General features: G+C 41.9%; 1 protein-coding gene across 1 annotated transcript in view; it reads right to left on the minus strand.

The window, feature by feature from the left end:
- Positions 1-4,388: 4,388 nt before the first annotated feature.
- LOC104618471 (teneurin-4-like) overlaps positions 4,389-20,233 on the minus strand; it is a gene marked incomplete at both ends in the record, with an annotated part of 70,742 nt that continues 54,897 nt past the window's right edge. The window contains 4 exons of the mRNA XM_010284071.1: positions 4,389-4,589; positions 13,508-13,609; positions 15,753-15,892; positions 17,575-17,586. Coding sequence (XP_010282373.1) covers positions 4,389-4,589; positions 13,508-13,609; positions 15,753-15,892; positions 17,575-17,586 — 455 coding nt within the window. The remainder of the gene's footprint in view (positions 4,590-13,507; positions 13,610-15,752; positions 15,893-17,574; positions 17,587-20,233) is intronic.

The following is a 20,233-nucleotide window of genomic DNA, read 5'->3' on the forward strand; positions in this document are numbered from 1 at the left end:
TCCCTGTCCTTATATCGACCCAGGAGCCTTTCGTTATACTTTCTCTCTCCTGCCCAGCTGGGAAGGGGAATGATAGAGTGGCTTTGGTGGGCACCTGCCATCCAGCCAGGGTCAACCCACCACAGCATTTAAGACATTTATAACATTTCTAGCCAGAGTAAGTGTGGCCAGGATGAGTGCTGAAGTGCTGGAAATCCTAGGGAGATGGATGGTCTGAAACTCTGTTCCTGTCCCAAATCACAGGCACTCTGTGCTGTAGAACGATGCCCAGTTGACATTACGGTTCAGGGCACGAAACCCATGCCCTCAGCTTTGTCATCCCTTTGGATCAGCCCAGCCAGTTCATTCTTTTCCTTGAGATGACTGCTTGTAGCATCTGCACTGACCTGGTAGCTGGGATACTCTCCTGAGAAGTCAGAGAGCATGTCCAATGCTTTCTCAGACTGAGGAGACACCTGCTGTATGTGCCACAGATGAAATTTAGGAACTTAAGGTAGCTTTTCGGTAGACAGCTCTAGACAGTGGGATGTTTCAGAAGTTGAGAAGTTCTCTGCAACACTGTAGTAAAGTTACATAATCTGCATTTGCTTAAGGCAAATTGTAAATGCCTAAATAACTTCGTGATCATAGACTTTAGTAACAAAGTTTGGCAATAAGTCACTGGGAAGCAGTATGTCCTGCCTGTCACAGAGGGGGAAAAGGGCAGTCATAAAGTCAAATGACATATGCTCAGAAAACACTGTTAACAGCAGAAGTGATGAGAGATCACTACGAAGCTATGAATAGGATCAAACTACGAGATTTCACGAGCTGTGGTCATGCACGCTCAGCCTCGGACTCTGGTCAGGCAGGCTCTCTTAGCCTTTACAAAACGTGAAGTAAAACATCATAACTTCTAACTTCTTAACTGAGTCCCAGCTTCCAGTTCCCAGCTCTTACCATTAAATGTACAGCCTATGATTTTATATCTCTACTGCCAATTTAGGATCACCATACACAAAGCACTATTCCTATTACTGCCCTTCTCCAGTGTATGTTTAAGGGTCGGAAGTACTGCACTGGATGTCAACCGTGCGTAAAGTGAGTCATTACGAATGAGGGACTGAGAAGGAACCCTTTCTGTACTCAGGTCAATGTACAGCCACCATCAACTGCCCAGAAAAAGTCAGTACACTTAATAAACACAGAACATAATTTCTATGGCTGCTTTGTATAATCAACTTCCTGATGATTCTAGTGAATATCATACATGTCAAGATGTCAACTGCCAACCAGAGAACAGTGTGAAAGTCACTGATTTAAATTTGAGGAGACTGAAGGACAACACCAGATAATTTAATTCCTTTAAGAATGACTTTGCATCCAAACATAATACTGTTTTGATGGGCCTGGAATTGTACTGATGCATCAGTGAGATCCCTCTGGGACAGAGCACGTTCCTCAAATGCAGACAACCTGACTCACCTATTCATTTCACTGCACTCAGCAAATATGTCTTATGGTACATGGTTTGTTGCGAGAAATACTTGGTCCAGTTTAAACAGAGGGAGACTATATCACGTATTAAGTTCTGTTTCACGTTGCAGCACAGGCCATTTCCTTCTTCCCACTATATTCATGCAGTAAGAGGTTAAGAGAGCTGCCCTGTAATGGCTTCATTAGTTGCCAGAACTTGGAGAATGAAGTCCTTTGCTAGGGCTCATTAAGACATGAAGGGAGATAACATGCAAAAAGCCTGGGATACAGAGGATCTGTGACGGCAGACCCTGGAGAACAGGGGTTAGGATGAGTGGTTCCTTAATTATCTTTCTTGTACTAAGCATTGCCTCGGACATTTTAGCTGTACTGGGTTATAAAGAACCATTTTGCATTTGCTTGTGAACAGTACTAAGATGTAAAAGGGAAGGGATTTAATTCTCCCGTGGAGAAATCAAAATGCCACTTTTGCTGCTCAGTACAGGTTATTGCTGGACTTCTTTTATATTTGGGAATCTACCAAAAAGAAGTGTGTACTGAGGGAACGGGGATCCTAAGAAACTGTCCCTTGCACAAAAGGGTGAAGCATGTTTAAGAAACACTCTTCCAGAGTGAAAAAACTGAGGTAGTATGGCAGCAGCCCAATCGTAAGATATACTGGCAGTGGACACACACATAAAGCACCCCCCTGCCAGATACAGCATCCTGGTTTTCTCTACAATTCCTGCTAAATGCAGGTGAAAACAGCCTACTTAGCTGAAAGACTGAGTCTGAGGTTCAAAGATAGCCTAGTTTTACTTTCTACATGTGACAATCCATAGGCTTTCACCTAGCTGCTTCCACGCTGACTGATATCTTCTAAATGAATACGGCATGCAGCATTTCAGATAGGTATTAGCCTTGGCTTCAAGGTATTAAGAGCTGGAAAACTCACTGTGCCTCCTCATGTTTTGTTCTGGGTTTACAGATGATTACACTGTTTATAGGACAATAACAATCTGGTCCCTTCAGTCCCTTCTACAGAACCTCCAGCCCACTGGGCTGGGCAGTGTGTTGTTACATGTACCAACATGCTTGTTCACTCTATTTTATTCATGCAAGAAGAGTACCAGGCATCTTGTGAGTAAATCTGTCTTTCAAATCAAGTCATCAATTCAGTGGAAAGGTCCGGGTTAGAAATGGAAGTTTACAAATCACCTTAGCTGTGATTTTAGCTGTGAGGCACAATAACCTGAATGTTACAAGCAGCTCAGTGAGGAAAAAGGTCTTGGAATGATGCTCAAGTTTGTCTCAAATAACCTCACACTGCCAAAGAAAGTTTGCACTAGATGGATTTATAAAAGCAGTATAAGGAAAGCTTATAAATCATCTATACATGACCCCGCAGGTTAACAAAGGGACAGTGAATTCTGTTTGTGTGTAGAAATGAAGATTTTTCCAAATCCATCCTTTCAATCCCCAAACCTCCACATAAACTCAGAATAATGACTCAATTATGAACTATGCTACAAAATCGCTAGAAATACACTACTGTCTTTCCCCTTACAGTGGTCTTATAAATGAACTCATAGAGTGTGGAATTGAAGATGTTAATATGGGGAAAGGAAAAGCCTGACACCAAATTTATCCTCCTATCAGTGCAGGATAGCTTCCCTCCCTACATCTGCAAAAGTTTTGATCAACCGAGTTTTAGTCCCAGGCAAACAAGCCTCCTGTTTTGCTTATTCTTCAGCCCAGCCAATTATAATTTATGACAAGCTTTCTAACATCTAACCTAAATGATGATTGTCAAAAAAGTTTTCTTTTTATATCCTTTGTACCAGTTTATCCCATTTGCCCCATCCTTGGAATTTACTTTCTTAAAATACTTGCAAACAGTTAACCTGATTTTCCTTACACATGATAGTAATTCCTCAGTGAAAATGTTGTTTATGTAATTCTTCTACTATATCCACTCTCCTAATAGTATTTTTTGGTCGCTTTGCTGAAAATTCATTTCATTTCATCGCCTATACGGAGCTGCCCTGGATATTTGGCCTAGTCCCAAGCCAGGTGTGTAAGGTAAAGAAGCTGTTATTGCTGTGGTGTCTTGTTTGTGAGCACAATATACAGCACAAAAGCCGAAAGACTGATGTTCCATAGGTTCTGACTATTTAATGTACCATAGCGTTTCTCAGTGTGGCCCTCTAAAAGCTAATTGCATGTGGAAGAAAAAGCTCCTGAATAGTTTTTCTTTAGCCTTCATTTCAGATACCTGATGCAGATTTTGAGCAAGACATCTGTGCAGCTGAGGAGTGAAGACAGATCACAGTTCCAGACCTCTACACAAAACTACCCATAAAAATCCGTCTTCTTGGTAGGTGCATGTACTATTAAATACTTCCACTCAGTAAACTTATTTTTTACTTGATAGAGGACAATGCTTATAGTGTTTTAATATGAACCTCATGTGACATTCATCCTCCTCTAGCTGAGCCTAGAGAAGCACAGCCTTTGAATTCAGAAGGGAGATGAGACCTGAAGGATTGCCACCTCTTCCTTCCTGTTTACAGCCACCTAAAGAATAGTCATCTCCAAAAAACAAACACAGACCTGTTGGTGGCTACTGAGATTCATCAAGAACTAACACCAGAACAAGCAGTTATATGTAGACCATCAATTACATTCATAGCAATATAATGAACAATAGCAAGCCTAGGTGGCTTTAATGGGGTTATTTATTATATTACACTATGCTCAGCAATGGAAGCAGAATTATTTATGTAGTTGAGCTACGGCATTTCTGCTTCCAGTCATGCCTGCATGTGCTTTACTGGAACACATCTGTAGCACTCTTTTTGCAGAACTAAGTCTGAATATTTTACAAAGTTTAAACAAAATAAAAAACAACAGCAGGTCACTGCTGACGTTACCGATTGAGCAATCGTGTCCCGTCCAGTTGGGATCGCAGCTGCAGAGTCCAGTGTCTGGGAGGAAGGTCCCGTGACCAGAGCATTGGTCCAGACAAGTGGCTCTTGGGGTCTCACAATTTGTTCCTCCCCAGCCAACCGAACAGTGACATTCTCCTCGCACGCACACGCCTCGTCCTGAGCAAGTAGGATCCATGCAGTCCACTACATGCGAGAAGGAAGGGGAAGCAGACGGGGAAAACAAATGGGAATTTCAGAAAAAAGAGCTATCAGATTGCCATCTACACAAACTTACTGATACAGTATCTCAAGGCTCCAGCCATAAAGCAAAGCCCTGTTGTGCACAAAACCAGATGCTTCATGCAAGAAGATAGTGTCCCAAAAAGGCAGAGAGAAATAAAACACTTACATGAAAAACAGAGAAAAATTTAATGAGTATATCCATTCTTTTATCCAGGCCTACACTAATAAATGATCCTTCTAGTAAGAACAGGCTAATATCAATTTGGAGTAGAATAAGAATAATATTCTCTTGCACCCATATTATGCCTCCGTTTATTCTATTAAAATAACCTAAATTACTATTACTAATGAATTCAAAGCTGAGCTCTAGTTTTCCAAGAGAGAATTTTACATAAAGATTCAGCAGAAGTTGACATCCTTATTCAGCAAAATACAGGCTTAAAGTGAAGAATGTGCTGAAATATGTACAGGTTGCACAGACGCTTACCTAAATTTCACATCAAACATATCCTTAGCCAGTAGTGAGTCTGGAGCAAGGATTAAAACAACACCATATATTTTTGGATATTGGTGTTGTTCTGGTTTTATTTTTGATCAATTAATAGGCTTTTTAAACGGCTTTTTTTTTTTCCCCCCGAAGAGGCACTTTCCTAACAAGATTGGAGACCATTCAGTTAGCGCAGGGTATAGCGATGTGCACCAGACCGCACGTACTGCCTGATCCCTGAGTTACGTGTTTTGTAGGCAACTCTCAGCTCCTCCACCCAGGGGGGAATTTCACCCAGCCATCGAAAAATATGAAACGCCCCAGGCACCCTCCCAAAAAAAAGGGCTGGAGGAGTCAATCACCTATTTTTATATAAAAGCACATAGGAGAGCCTAGAGAAATTCTTCCCATCTCTTGAAACGGCGCGCGGCAGTGCCCTGGGGATCCGTGACAAGTGTCAGTCTGGCTAAGCAGCGCGAGGAAGGCTGTCCGGCTCCTGGCTCTAGCGCAGAAGAGCAGAGCACGGCCGCCGCACACGCAGCGGGCTTGCGGTTCATTATTTCCCCTCCTGTAAAAGCTAATAAGAATCCCAGTGACCTGTTTAAGATCCAGAAACCTTAAAAGGAAACACAACAGCTGCTCTGATGATTCCCTGGATTCCCAAAACCTTCTCCGTCTGACAAGTAATGGCTCAGCAATTACCATCCCAAGGCATGTGAGAGCATTTTCTGTTTTGTTTGATTCCTGGAGCCCTGCTCGTAGCTGGAACAAGCCTCGAAAATTGTGAGAGGCTGGAAAAGATGAGTCTATAAATCTCCTGCACCGTTAGCGAGCTGGGAGCTAGGGTGCCAATTTTAGCATGAGCCCCTTGGAGCCCTGGCCCCGTTCTTTCTCAGCAGTAATAAGTACCAAAAGGACTGAGAGACGGACCAGCAGCCTGGTCCGTTCTCAGCAGCTGGGTTGAACACCAGAACAAAGATCACAAGCTGACTGACAAGAGGCTACCTCCAGGCAATTAATCATCCCCTCGGAAGGTCAGCTGGGAAAAAGGTGAGTTTTACAGGGGCCTCCATCACAGAGAGCGGACAATCTGCTATCTCAGCTCCAACACAGGCGATTATAGGAGGGGAATGTGCGTGTCAGAACCCCCCATTTATCATAATCCCAAGGCCATTTTTCATGTTGAAATGAGCCCTTTCAGAAAATGTCACACACAATGGCTACTTTAATCTCAGCCTCGCTAGCTGTATCTCTTTAGGCTTTCTGCACCGGCGGAAGGGCCCTGGGACAGGATTACAGGCTTCTGCTTTCTTCTTAATCAATTGCTTAGTGGATTTGGACTACAATGGCATATTTTTAGGGAGTTCTGCTTGACAAATTTAGCTGCTCAGCTCTGGGAGAAGCAGAGATGGGGAGCAGGGCAGGAGGGCAGGGCTGACAAAAATCTAGTATACTTGGGAAAGGAAAAAAAAAAAGAGAGTTTTGCATATATTTGTGTTGCTGCTTGGAAAATGTCCCAAATGGTCTAATTCTTGGTTGGAAAATGCCCCATTTGTAGTTCAGCCTTGTACAGAACCTTTGCCAGGGAGATAAATCACGCAGCAAGCAAGGCCAGTGCCTCTTCTACACTTTTCCCCAATATGCTTCATGCTTCATCGGTCACACAAGTTATTAGGCTTATTCGGTACCCAAAGAGTAAATTCTCATTTTTCACTGCTTAAATTTGCTCCCCTCCCTTTAATGTCTCGCTGGCTTAGCCCATGCCTTATAAAATATGGGCCAATAAACTAAGGAAGAAAAAAAGAAAAACTCATGTAAGATTTTTGGCTGATGTTTTATAAACATTGCTGAACTTCTAGGGGGGGGAAAGAAAAGACAGAAGAAACCCTGGAATGAAAACCCATTATAAACATGGACTAAGCAATGAAGTTACAAGAACTGAGAAATAATAAAAAGTAATCGATACCAGATGGTCCTTCTTAGAAGAGAAATTAAAAAGTAAAAGCAATTTAAAAAATAGTATAAATCAACTTTTTTACTACATGTAAATATATATTTTTATATACATGTCCTGAAGATTTCCCCCATGGCATATTTCGGAGTTACTTCCCCCCCTCACAACACAATGCAAATTATGCCTTGAACATGAAAAACAAATGCATACTCGGAAAAATACTAAACAGCTCATAAGAAAAATCATGTTCTCTTTGTTCTTCAGTCTTTATCAAGTTTTTACCTAGCGGGACTCACGCTGTGCCCCACTACAGTGATAACATAAAATAACTGAGTAGTGTCTGGCTTTTCTGCTTTAAATGTGACCAGGGAAAAAAGGTTCCCATTAGAAAAAGGGCAAAACTTACTCTGATTTACACACACTAAACATGTCTAGCTGGAGGCAAAATCAGGATCTTTTCATTTCTGTTTATCCAGCGGAGATATAATCTAGTAAATATAAGGTCTACGGAGATGTTTTAAAGATACTTCAGTAGTCACCATCTTTGGGTTTTGCATGTCCCACGGCTTCATTGAATTGTGCTTTCTTAAGCCAAAACAAAGCTTTCTCACGAGATGCCTTATTGTTATAAGAGCTGATACTGTCTTCATCTCTAACATTTACTGACACTGAAGCCATGTTACATCAGAGATGTCCCACTCCAGTACATTTAATGCATCAAAGGAATTGCTAGATAGATGCCATTTGGACGTCTGAATCCAATTCAGCCTGTTTTCATTGTCCACAAAATAAAGCCATTTCAGATAAGCTTTATCCCACATACATTAAGACAACCATAAATTAATTCAAGCCATTGTGATTCTTACACACGTATCAAATGGATGTCTTAAGTCTGTCATGTGGTGCAGAAGCCTTATATATGCATTTGTAGAAGTGTAATTTCAACGTAATTATTTTTCAGGTCATCTGCATAGAATCTGGAGAATAATTTTGAAAAGTGCTGAACATTATTCTGTAAATCAGGCAAATCCGGATGATTTGTACACTTACAAAACTGCTCAATTTTTCTTTTAGCAATAAGAAGTAGTCACAGACTCAGAAAGATAAAGGTTTATGGTGGCAGGTGACTTCCTACACAAAGAGATTAAAGATAAGTGCTAAAAGGCACCGCGTTTCTGAGCCACAAATCTAAATGCAAATGAAAAATGTTTGGGGGCTAATGTGAGAAAAAGGCTATGGAAGAGTCATTAAAATAATATCTGATTTCGAAGCAGAGTTTAATTCAAGTCCTGAGCATTTCTAAGCTTTTAAAGCTGACAAGAATCAGAGACTTTCTCTCACACGCCACCATTTTGTGTATGCAAGCGACTGAAATCGCTTGGCATGGCATAGCAGAGGAGAAAGCACTGTAAAAGTAATTATACGTTTAGATGTGTAAATGGAAACGATGCTTTAATAAGAGCATTTGAACATATGATTAGATGTTCTGCTCTTTCAACTAGATTTGTCTATCTGAAGCATTTGATGGCTTTTCATCCAATTATTGAACAAATATGATAGCTAACGACAAGTTATTACAACATATCATTTTTATGTTGCATCCATCTATTGTATCTCTAAGGTGCCTATTACTGTTCTGTTTAAGTGCCAGTCCTATTCTCAATCACCTCCATCCATGTAATTATATAACGACAATCAAAGCAAAAGGCTAATTGAATGTATCGTGCCAATACCTTCTTCACAGCTCTCGCCTTTGTATCCTGGGTTGCAGATGCAGGTCCCCATGATGCACGTGCCGTGGTTATTGCAGGAGACATCAATGCACTGGTTCGTCGGGACATCACATTCTGCTCCTTTCCAGCCGCTATGGCACAAGCATCTCCCCTTCATGTACTGCCCATTTCCACTGCACAGCACTGGGCAGGAGGCTGGGGAAAGATAATAGAAATAACATTAAAAAACAACTGTACATGGCTCTCACTTCAAAAAAGAGCACAGGAGTCCAGCATGGGATTTATATTCTTCATACACAGTCTTCAGTGGGGTATGTTGTTCTTTTCTTTGCCAAAACCAAGTCTTTTACATGGATGACACCCAGCTGTTAACTGTATTCTCCTATGAGAAACAAACAGCACTCTTGAGTTAGAATATCTCCTTGCTTTGTGTCTCTAATACTTTTTTGTCATTAATTAAACTCAGAATTTTCTTGTATTCTGACTTTTCAATGTACTGGTGTCTTATTTCAGCAGCACCACTGACCTCAGATTGCTTACCACTATCCCTGACCTGCTGCCAGACTTCAGACTTTCCTTGACGCTGCCTCTGCCGTGGACCTTAGCTGTACACAAATCACTCCCCTGTTTTCCTGGTGTAATTCTCAGCTTTACAGTTTTCAGTTGCTTTACTCAGAGTCCAGAATGCCAGGTTGAGACTATTTCCCCAATTTAGCTTATGTCATGCCATCAACTGAATCTCCAGTCCCGTTTTTTTGGTCACCACCACTGCTGGACTCCATTTGTCATCAGACACAATGCAAAACTGGCCACTGGTCTTTGCAAGCTCCCTGTAATAAAAGTTCTTCAAATCTGATCTTTGTATCAGTCTAAAAAGAATTTTTTAATTGCCATCATTTCTGGCAAAGTCATCTGATTCTCAAGGCCAACCAGCTACTGGATCTCCCCTGTTATAAAAGGGAGAAGAAGAAGATAACAAGCTCATGTTGTGGCATGATGGATCCCAGGATTAAGCATTTTCTGAGCTAAATTTGGAAAATGTCAAGCAGAGTGGGATGGGATGAACTGAAGGATACAGAGCAGGGTCCCCAAGGAAGGAGAAGGCATCAAGGACCAGACCCCAGCCCCCATGACCAAAGCTTTGGTAATTGCTGCTCTCTAAGCTTCCTTCAGCTCCTCTCTGATGATGCCTTCTCCCTTTTCCATTCTCCACACCCGCCACCTTATGTTCCTTTTGTCCTCTGTTCTGATTTTCCCAAGGAAGCTGCTGATTTCTGTCCCTCAGAAAAAATAGCCTTCCCCTGTTCACTATCCCTTCGAATTTCTTCTTGCTTAAGCCCTTGTCCTCTTCCATTTCATTTTGCTGAAATTCAGCTGCAAGAACATATATTCAACACAGACTTCTCTCGTTCACTGTTGCACATCATCCTTAGGTGAGAGCAGCTGGGCGTCTCATGTGCCCCTCTGAAAGGCAATTTATGAACATTTTTATGCAGGGCAAACTGTGAAATTCCGGTCTGCTGCCTAATTCGACTGCATTAGGCATGTAATGAATACAATACGGCTCTTTTGCTTCACTTCTGACTCTGAGTACACGCAGGAAGAGGTATTAACACAGTTAAGGGCAATCTCCTTCTCTCCCCACCTTTTCCGATAGTAATTGCACGATGCCCATCCTGTGTTGTTTCCATGTGTCCTTATAGGCAAGTCGGTTTGAGTGTTACAGAATTATAGCAACCTCAATACAATACAAAGCATTGCCAGCTGTTAAGCCAGTTTGATATGCAGTGAACTATATTTGCCTGACCAAGGTAAAAGAGGTTTAGAAAAGAAAAGAATTTGGCAACTGCTATTACTAAGAAGCCCTCTGTTCACCTTAAAGGAAGCACATGGCAGTGGTGTGTTTCAAGTGCATCATTTGCAAGGAGATACCTACCTATACAACACGAGACATAAATTGTTTAAGATACACTGTCATGTACATGGTTCGCAGCAAACTCACTCTGTAATTTCACTTTTGAGCTAGGCTGATGGAATTTTCCGCCCCCCTGTCTCAAATTTCAAATGCTCAGTAACGGAGCCTGTTCTTTCAAGGCACTGGAAGAAGATAGTCCGCAGCTCTTTTCAACAAGAAGAAAGAATAATTGCCTTTAACCAGCGAGAGGTTGCTGAGAAAGACTTACATGTTTTCTGACAAGACAGCCGATCACTCAGTACAAGATCAGATAAATTACTGGCCATCTGCAGTAAGACCAATACTTTACAGAGCCCTCTATGGAGAACACCTTCAGCATGACCTGGAAAACGCTGCTGCAAATGTCAAGGCGATAGCAAGAACAAGACCTCCTTTGTGGCATACCGTAACGAATAAAGACAAAAGAGGTTTCTGTTTTTTTTCCACTGCTACTTGGGCAACTCTTTTCCATATATAATTATTGGTTATCATTCAGATTCCAACAAACAGTACCTAAGATGCCGGAATTATAGTCATTCTCTAGTGTGGTTATGATAGCAACAACCCAATTGCATACCACTTTTCTTGTGAAGTTTATCAGCAGAGAGTAAGATCATTAATTTTTTGGTTTACATTACAAAGAACTTTAAAACACCATCTCCCATGTTCAAGGAAGCCTCCAAAGGGCCCATGAAAACACCTCTGGTGATTTGTTCTCATTTTCCTGGTTTAAAATAATTGATTAATAATACGTTAATAATTAACCATTATTAAAAACGGGTTTTCTGCTTTTTTTGTTTTCCACCCATTTGGATGATGAATTACAAGGCTGAATTGAAACAAAAGAACACCCAGGAAATCTATGACCTAGAAATCTTTATGTGGGCAGAGACCTGCTTATTTAAGGATTACTGCTTAGTACAGGGACCGCTATACGGCTGCAGACGGACACTGTAGCAGCCTTACACGTGCCGCAGTTGCTGCCCTCTGAGCGATTTGTAGGTCAAAAGCAGCATCTTAGATTCCCCTGAAAACCAACAGGAAGCCAACGCTGGGGCCCTTGTATCTCACGCTCGTGGCAAGATGATCCATTTAACAAGCCCACTGGGTGGAAATCCATACACAAACAGCATTTTGACATTCCAGGTACTAATCTGTCCTCCTAAAGGAAGAGACAATCTGTGTTCTGAACTAAAAGATAGACTTGAATAAAAGGTGTTCCCGTCAGCCAGAGTAAGCACTCTCGTGAAACGGGGGATGCTCACATGGCTCAACTGAAGTGCCCGAGGAAGTTAGGTATATAACCCATGAAGGGAGGGAAGCTCCTCTGAAAGTGGAGTCAGAACAAAAGTTTAAACTTTCTGACTCCCAGGGAAGGAGCTTCTCCTTCTCCACTGACTCTGCTGGAAGCCTGGCGGGGAACAAACCCTGAACTTCTGCCCCTCCCTAAAGGTAGGAGATGTGAGGAGGAATATGCTGTGGGAGGTGGAAAAAACCTCCTTTCATCTCCAGCTCCATGGATTTGAAAAGGAGCTTGGAAATGCAAACCAAGTGTAACCTGAGTCAGCAAGAAGTCTGACATAACAGCTCTCGGGATGCAGATTGCCACATCCATCTTACTGGGCTGTGAACTCTGAAACACCTCTGGGGCTTTAGCCTGGACCACACTGCCTGAGCAGAGAGGTCCCTGCCCGCGGGGGGTGCGGCCGTCCCTGACTCTTGGCTGGGCTGTGGTGGTGTGACCCGAGCTCAGCTGGAGGGGGAGAGGACACGAGGTTGGCAGAGTTCAGCCCTCGCTTGGGAAGGAGCCAGCCTGCTCTCCGAAGAAGCGGAGGGAGGGGTCACCCCAGGTGGGCTGGGGTGAAGGCCTGATCTGCTGCCTTAGCAAAGCTCCTTGTGCGGGCACTAACTTTTTACGCTATCCCCCTCCCCAAATTTATAAATCTGCACTTAGTTTGCTGGACGGTTTCAGCCAAAAAAGGCCTTGAGAAGGTTCATGCACGGCATTCTGGCATTTCCCACATGCAACGTTTTGATTTCTCGCTCTGAAACCTGTTCTTACTAAAAGCAATTCAGTTTGGTTTTTAAATGTTTAAATAACCTAAAAATTTCAGGTCAAATAAAAATCCTTCCAAAACCATTTATTAAAAATACTTTTCACTTGAGCAGAAAAATGTATTACACTGTTTGCTGGGGTAAGCCTCCTTCCCATTCGTCCCAATTTTTTCACTTTTGGATAGAGTACCCAGCTCTTCCTGCCATTACGCCTCTCCCAGCCTTACTCTAACCCTGCTCCACGCCCCGCAGCCAGGCTGTCAGCAATCCCTCATAGCTCAGGCAGACTTGCAAGGCCTGCAGCAAGGGAAAAGGTACTTAAGTTTTGTAAAATCAGCGTCTTAAAAGAAAGTATCATTATAGGGTTGCGCCACACAATGATAGAGTGGTCTGCTAAACAGGCAATAATGCCACATTTATAAGGCACGTTTGCTAAAGTCGCTTCCAGAGAAAAATTTCCCAATGTGAGAGTTTCCCCGTCCCTATGCAGCTAGCGGCTTGTGTTGCTGCTAAGCTCACAGCAATTACAACTAGTACCAAACAAATCCACACATCTGACCTGTTTCCATTCTACTGCAGCATCCCCAAGCTGGGTGAGGTGGACTTTGCAAAAGGCACAGGCATGAATATAATTTCCACAAGAAAAATGTTAACCAAGGGAGAGAGGGGAAGAGTTAATCGAGTATAAATTCCTACCTCTGCCACAGTCAGGGCCCAGAAAGCCAAGGAAGCAATGGCAAGTCCCAGACACGCAGTCTCCATTCCCATAGCAATTACTGGGACAATTATCCACTGATTCTGGAAAACAAAAGAGAATTTAGATAGTTCTTTAGGCAAGAAAACACCTCTGAGCTTGGGAGGGCTCTGGATGGCAGGACAGCTGGAACCTCAAAGCAATCACTGCCCTTGGGGCTGAAAGCACTAGTCTGAGCTCCACTAAACTGGCGCTCATCCACCCACACGGAGGGACAGCTCAGCCATAACACATCAGCGCGGAGCGGCTGCAAATCCCACGATTACATCGCAGCTCTCAGCACCCACCAGGCTTTGTCCTCACTCACTACCTTAAAACTTCCAAATGGCTTTTCTTCCTGCTTATTTTTCTGACCACTCCGAAGTTGTTGGAGGGAAGCAATACACACCATTCCCATGGCAGAACGCGCGCCTTTGGTCCAATTTTGTAGACCCGGTAAGTGAACTTGGGGCATTTATTTGTGCCAAACAGAGCTGAGCTACAACAGAAATGTTCCCTCTGAAGTTCACTGAACACAGACCCTCGGTTCATCCCATCTGCCTGTTGAAGGATTATTTCTAACCATATACATTCTGGTTTGTTCTGGAATAAGATACAAACAGCCCAAAGTACTGGGGCTAATCCTGTATCTTGGTGAAACAGGAACGGGGCTATTCCACACTTTTTTCTGTTTCTAGTTATCATTTTAAATTCCATGACTTTGGCAAAAACACTGACTATTCATCTTTTAAGGAAAGTTAAGAGGTAAGCAAAATGTTATCTTGTACTTTTATTTTGAGGACAGTTCATAATATTGGGGCTAAAAATTATCTTTCATAAAAGAAGAACACAAGCTGGTAAACATTACATATCAAAAAGAGAATGAAAATAGTTTTACTTTCTTGACTAATCTGTGAGTGAAGACTGAGTAAATGTGAGCGGAGCCTGGGGATATGGTGGAATACCATGGTTCATTCCACACTATTATTTCACATTTTTGCTGAGGGAGACGCGTATCAGATTAAAACTGGATTCAGTTGTACAGGAGGGGCACGGGAGATACGTCTATGGTGGATCGAGGTGGAAATCTCAGCCGTGTGAATAATGACTGCGCCTTCGCAGACGTACTTCACAAGCCTTGTGGTAGCAAAGGTATTTGTAAACTTCCTATCGGTGCAGGTGAAGAGAAGCAGCTGCAGCAGAGATGTGCAGATTAGTTTCTAATCACAAAATAAAGGGAGCCTGTTTCTGGATGGGCGTTCTCCAAACAACAGAGGTTTCTGAAGGACACTTTAAAGGATGTGGTGTGATTTAATCATTCACAAAGGGCAGCAGCACTTTTAAATAATCAAAACAGTTTCAAGCATTCAAGTCTTGGCATCAGACATCTCATAATCAGAGAGCTCCATGCAGCAAGGAAGGTACATGGAAGAGCTGCCGGTTTTCCAACGCTTAGGTAAGCAGATATTCACTTTACAGTGCATGGAAATACAATCACAGCCTGCGGTCAACACTTTGAGCTTGATCTACCATCTTCAATCAAACAGCAGCCACACTTCCTCGAATAAAGCAATAGCAACTCAGGCCTCGTGCCTTTATACTGATATTTAAGTATACTAACTTAATAGCCGGTATAAACACAAATCTATCCTGTAAATGAAAAGTTAATATTAGCCCGTATGTATATAATCTTCAGAACTTTGTCATGTTTTAATTTCACTGCTGAAAACAAAAAGAAAATAATTTTGCTTTATGAATTTTTTTTCTGTTTTTTTTACACTGTTTCTTTCCTTCTTGTCTTCAAGAAATATCTGCAGAAATTTAGAAAAGTTAGTTACTGACGCACATACAGATGCTTACAAATATGAAGAACGTACAGAGTGTGAGTACTGTGAAACAAGCTAATCACAGAATCACAAAATGAGACGGACAAGGAGATTTAACAGCTCATGTCGCTGAAAGAGTCAGTCCTTTTCCTCTAATCCTCTCGTCCTAGGCACAGGTCTAAGCTCCCTCTTCTTGTGCTGGTTCTGGCACTTGTCAGACCCTTCAATGAGTTGCTCAAGCTCAAAAGGTGGCAAAAAAAATTAATGCAGCAGAGAAAAAAACAAGTGAATTGTTTTCTACTGCCTGAAAACTGGGAACAGAAGGAGTAGGGCCATGCTGTTCAGCATCAGCGCGGTACGCAGACGTCTCATGAAACCTCACCATCACCCTGTCATGCTGGGTGGGGGTCTGCAAGCTGTAGCAGCACTGCGTAGACGTTCCATACGCGTGACCTTTGAAGTCAATGGGAATACCTATGTCAGAGCTTGATGCAGGACAGACTCCCAGTGTTATGACAACACCTATAGTATATTAAAAACTATTTTTCAAAGCTTTTTTCAAGCTTTTGCTTTAAAGGACTAAACTGAGTCCTTGTAAAGGAGTAAAATATCCGTACAACTTTCTTGGTCTATTTATGTAACATAGTAAATAATATTTATGCAAAATAATAAAAAAAAATCAAAGAAACATCTAAACAGCAAAGCAGCATCAGGCACAGTTCCAAAGTGTAACAACGCATCACATCAGCTACACAGTAACCTTTGTTACTGGAAATAGTATTTTGCATTTATAGTGTGGTTCAGCTGACGTGCTTGTTGTGCGCAGGACAAGACGGGCAGGACTCAGTACACCAACTAGATGTCCACCGTAGGTTAAACCGAACGACTCTCGTCCACTGTACTAAGTGTAATGGGATCTAGAAGTTCAGAGTGACCACAGAAATGGAGCGTTTCTGTGCTTAGGTAACAAAACTTTCCTGAATTTTAGGATAAATCCATGCAATAAGCTTTACTCCAGCGGTGCATCCTTTCCTCCTCGGACTAGTTCAGATGAAGATCTTTTCACCAAAGACACTATAATGGGTCAGATCCCATTGACAGTGACCAGCACTAAAGCATGTCAAAAAAATATTCACGTATATTTTGTGGTTAATCTACAGATCTGGCATTTTACTTTGCAAAAATACGGTGATATGCTCACATATCACTTCATATATCACCATCATCTCCTCAGTCCTTGATTTCCCGGACTCTTCTCTGGAAGTGTGCCCTCACTGCGTGATACCATGTTGCGGCCCACACAAAAGCAATTAAAAAAACAGGTGAATGAAACCCATCATGCCTTCTTCACTGAAGCACCTCAGTAACTCTTAATTGTGGCCTGACCACCCTATACTATTAATAATAGAGTAAGCCCTTAAAAATCCCTGCTTCCTACTTCGTTGCTTTCTCTGATGCTCCTTGTTTTTCTAATTCAGCTAAACGTAGCATTTCTAACGTGCTCTCATTTTAGAATGGCTCACTTTGGCCTGGAATAACCTGCCTAGTAGAGATGAGATGAAGTGAAAAGAAACTCTTCCCCTGCAGGGCTGGTGCCACTTACCATTTGTTAGCAGTTAAGGATGCTAACTTGCCTGGTGTGGCTCAGGGCAATTAAGGTCTCTGCACACTCCCAAAAGTTCTTCACTGCTGAGAATCAACTCTGAAAAGCGATGAAGACTCATGCAGTACACCTTTGTCTCAAAGCTACTCCAAAACAGTTCAAAAAGTACTTCCATAAAGGAAGCGTTTAAATGAACCTGCTTTTTTCTCATGGAGTCCAGAGCTAATGAGAACAAACGAGGCTTGTGACTAGGCTTGTGATCAACAAGTCCGAGAGCTGTGCGTGCAATGCTGAGCATGGCCCTGTTTATATCCTTAGGTACAATCACAAACTGGAATTTCTTTTTACTTTGGAGGTTGCAGGCATTAGCAAGTCATACGCACTTAAGACTTCCCATAAAAAACCTCTGTCTTCATCCCAGGACCGAATTTAGTTTCAATGGTTGCAGACTGTGCCACTTGGAGAGCTGATGTGACTTTCTGGCCCTTTGGAAATGTACACACGGTACGTGTACACACATCTGTGCGCACCGCGCTCATACCGGACTTGCAAATTAAACAGGAGGTGGTGGGTGACTTGGTCTAAGAAATTAGGGACTCACCATGGGGGAACCCTAGAAAGAAAGAAGAATCAAATGGACAAATTTGCACATCTGTTGCAGAAGCTAGAACTTAGCCTAATTATTATCTAACGAGACCTAGATGACAGAAGAAATCAAACTCTTAACTTTTAGGGAGACCTTAAATTAGTGGCACAAAGCAATTATCTGTCTTTTAAGTACATCCATAGTCAACATTGCTACAGAGGTGACAAACTGTCAATAAAGACAAGTCACTGCAGTTATGGCTAGGTTCTAGTCTCCATTCTACAACTTATTCTGTAAGCTGTTACATGTAATTACAAGGATTTTTTCCAATATATACAAAAATCCATATGAATAATGCCATGGGAACTGCTTTAGGGAATCATGACAATGTTTTGTTTTGTTTTATTTAATTGTTAAAGTTCACTGTGAGACCACGGACAAATCTTTTTTAGAAAGAGCTACATGATCTCTCTTTTCAGTCTGACTCCCACAGCTTTCTCTTGGCTTCCAAATTGCTGATCTGATTGACACCAGCTGGTAAGGGCAAAAATTATTAATTGGAGGGTCAGACAATGGGTGATGCATGATGCTTTCATCTGGTTTTGCTATCGTGTCCAAAAAGAACATTAAAAATGCAGCTCCCGTGCCACCTTCCAGAAACCAACGGTGGCAGGAGCAAACCTCCTGAAACCAAACAACTCACCCTGGCGACAGACCAGCAAAACTTAAGGTGCTGTGGCTTCAGATGGGGATTGCAGAAGCCTGCGTATAGAAGTAATTGTCCTGCCAGCTTCAAACTCTAATTAGCAACTGAAAAAACAAGTCATTTCCTGAATAAATATGGTAAACATCCAGATCTCCTCAGAGAGAGGGACTAAATGACATAACGAGACACACTGTCTTTGGATCCACGCTGCCTTGTTTTGGAGAACGGTACCGAAATGCCTTGCCCGAGGCAGCAGGTATTCCCTACCCTACTCCAGCCTCCCTCCTCAGAAAAAGAAGGATGTACAAAAGTGCTTCTAGATTCATAAAAATGAGAGGTGGAGAACATTCATGGAGTGTGAAAGCCTAAACTTCTCCAAGAGCAAAACTCCTCTTCTGAAGTATTCCTTAAGGTCCTTCCTGCTCAAAAGCTTTAATTACCAAAGCAGAGAAAGAAACAGATCATGGTCTGGAGCGAACCAGCTTTACTTCTTGCACCACGGTGACTTACGGCTGCTGAGGATACTTTGGGATTTTTGCCATTATTCTCAGAGAACTTTTTTCAGTACAAGTAATCTCACAGCTGGTAGATTTTGAGGGAAACTTGGCTGAGAACTTTATCTCATTGCTTGTTTTCCCACTGCAATCACTCCTTACCCTGAGAGAAGCTATAAACTGGCACGATCCTGCCCATACCCATAATAAGAGTGCACCATCTCCATCTTTTATTTAAGGATACCACCAAGCTCAGTAGGAAATTGCTAATTGTTACCATTCCCATTTTTTTAGGCTGGTAATTTGAGGCATAGACAGATACACCGTTTGCTTCATATCATAAACTGACTCATGCGACAGCAGCAAAGCTCCCAGGCTAATGTTCTGATCAGGGGACCACTTTGCTGCTGACAAAGCGCCCCGTGAAAGCCAACTCTACTGTGGTGAGCTCTATAAAGATCTGTCAACCTGGCCTACAATTACCTACATGAATTACCTTTATCCAGATGAAATACAATAAACATATTAAAGAGGTAGGTAGACAAATTGTTAGACTCTTGATGGACTTTTTTATATACTCACTCTGTGTGTTGGTCAGCGGTATAACTACTTTAACAGTATCTCCACCTTATTTATTTACTATGCAACATTCAACTTAATAGCTTGCTTCTATATCTTTGGGCCAGAGGCCAAGGCAGATGTTTGCCTGACACCAAATCCTATTAGAGGCTGCAGTAACACAATTGTGCGTTAAAGATAAATATTTTATAGCCTACACTTGCCACCAAGCATCATCATTCCCTAGGCATTTAGAGGCAACTATCTATTGGCAAAGAAAAAATAGTTATCTAGCTGGCAATTGAAGGCAGTAGCTTTCCTGGGAGTTAATAAGCACCAGAACTGCTTTCTAAGAACTGATTAAATGCCATTCAGTGCAGTGTGGTTGTATGAATTCAAGTGTAACTATTTCATTCAATAACCTCCAAGAGCTGTTCCAGAACTGGCAGTATTTAGTGTCAGAAATATGTAGGAATAGTACTACAGTAGAAGAATTACACTTTAATGAATCAATGCTACTCTCAGATTCTGGAATGAAGGGTCAAAGAAAATGAAACTTATTTTACCAATGAGAATACTAAACACTATAAGTGAGATGCAAAGAAAAAGCTGGGGTTTTTTAGATATCTTCACTGCTTGGCCTCTTCAACTAGTAGTCTACCCCACCTCTACACAAGAAATGACCTCCAAATCTTTTGCTCTGTGCTGGTGAGAAGATATATGAAGCTACTGAGCCTGAAGTAAATTGCATCATCTACCAACCTACCAAGCCAAGGGAGATACAGCACATATATTAATTGGAGTAATAAAATGTTCTACCCTTTTCTTACAAACGTCAACCCTCTGTATATACAGATGCATTAATTAAAAAAAAAAGTAAGTAAATAAAAAAAATCTGGGGGTCAAACAAATACTT

Source organism: Phaethon lepturus, unplaced genomic scaffold (genome assembly GCF_000687285.1).
Source record: "Phaethon lepturus isolate BGI_N335 unplaced genomic scaffold, ASM68728v1 scaffold15373, whole genome shotgun sequence".
NCBI lineage: Eukaryota > Metazoa > Chordata > Aves > Phaethontiformes > Phaethontidae > Phaethon > Phaethon lepturus.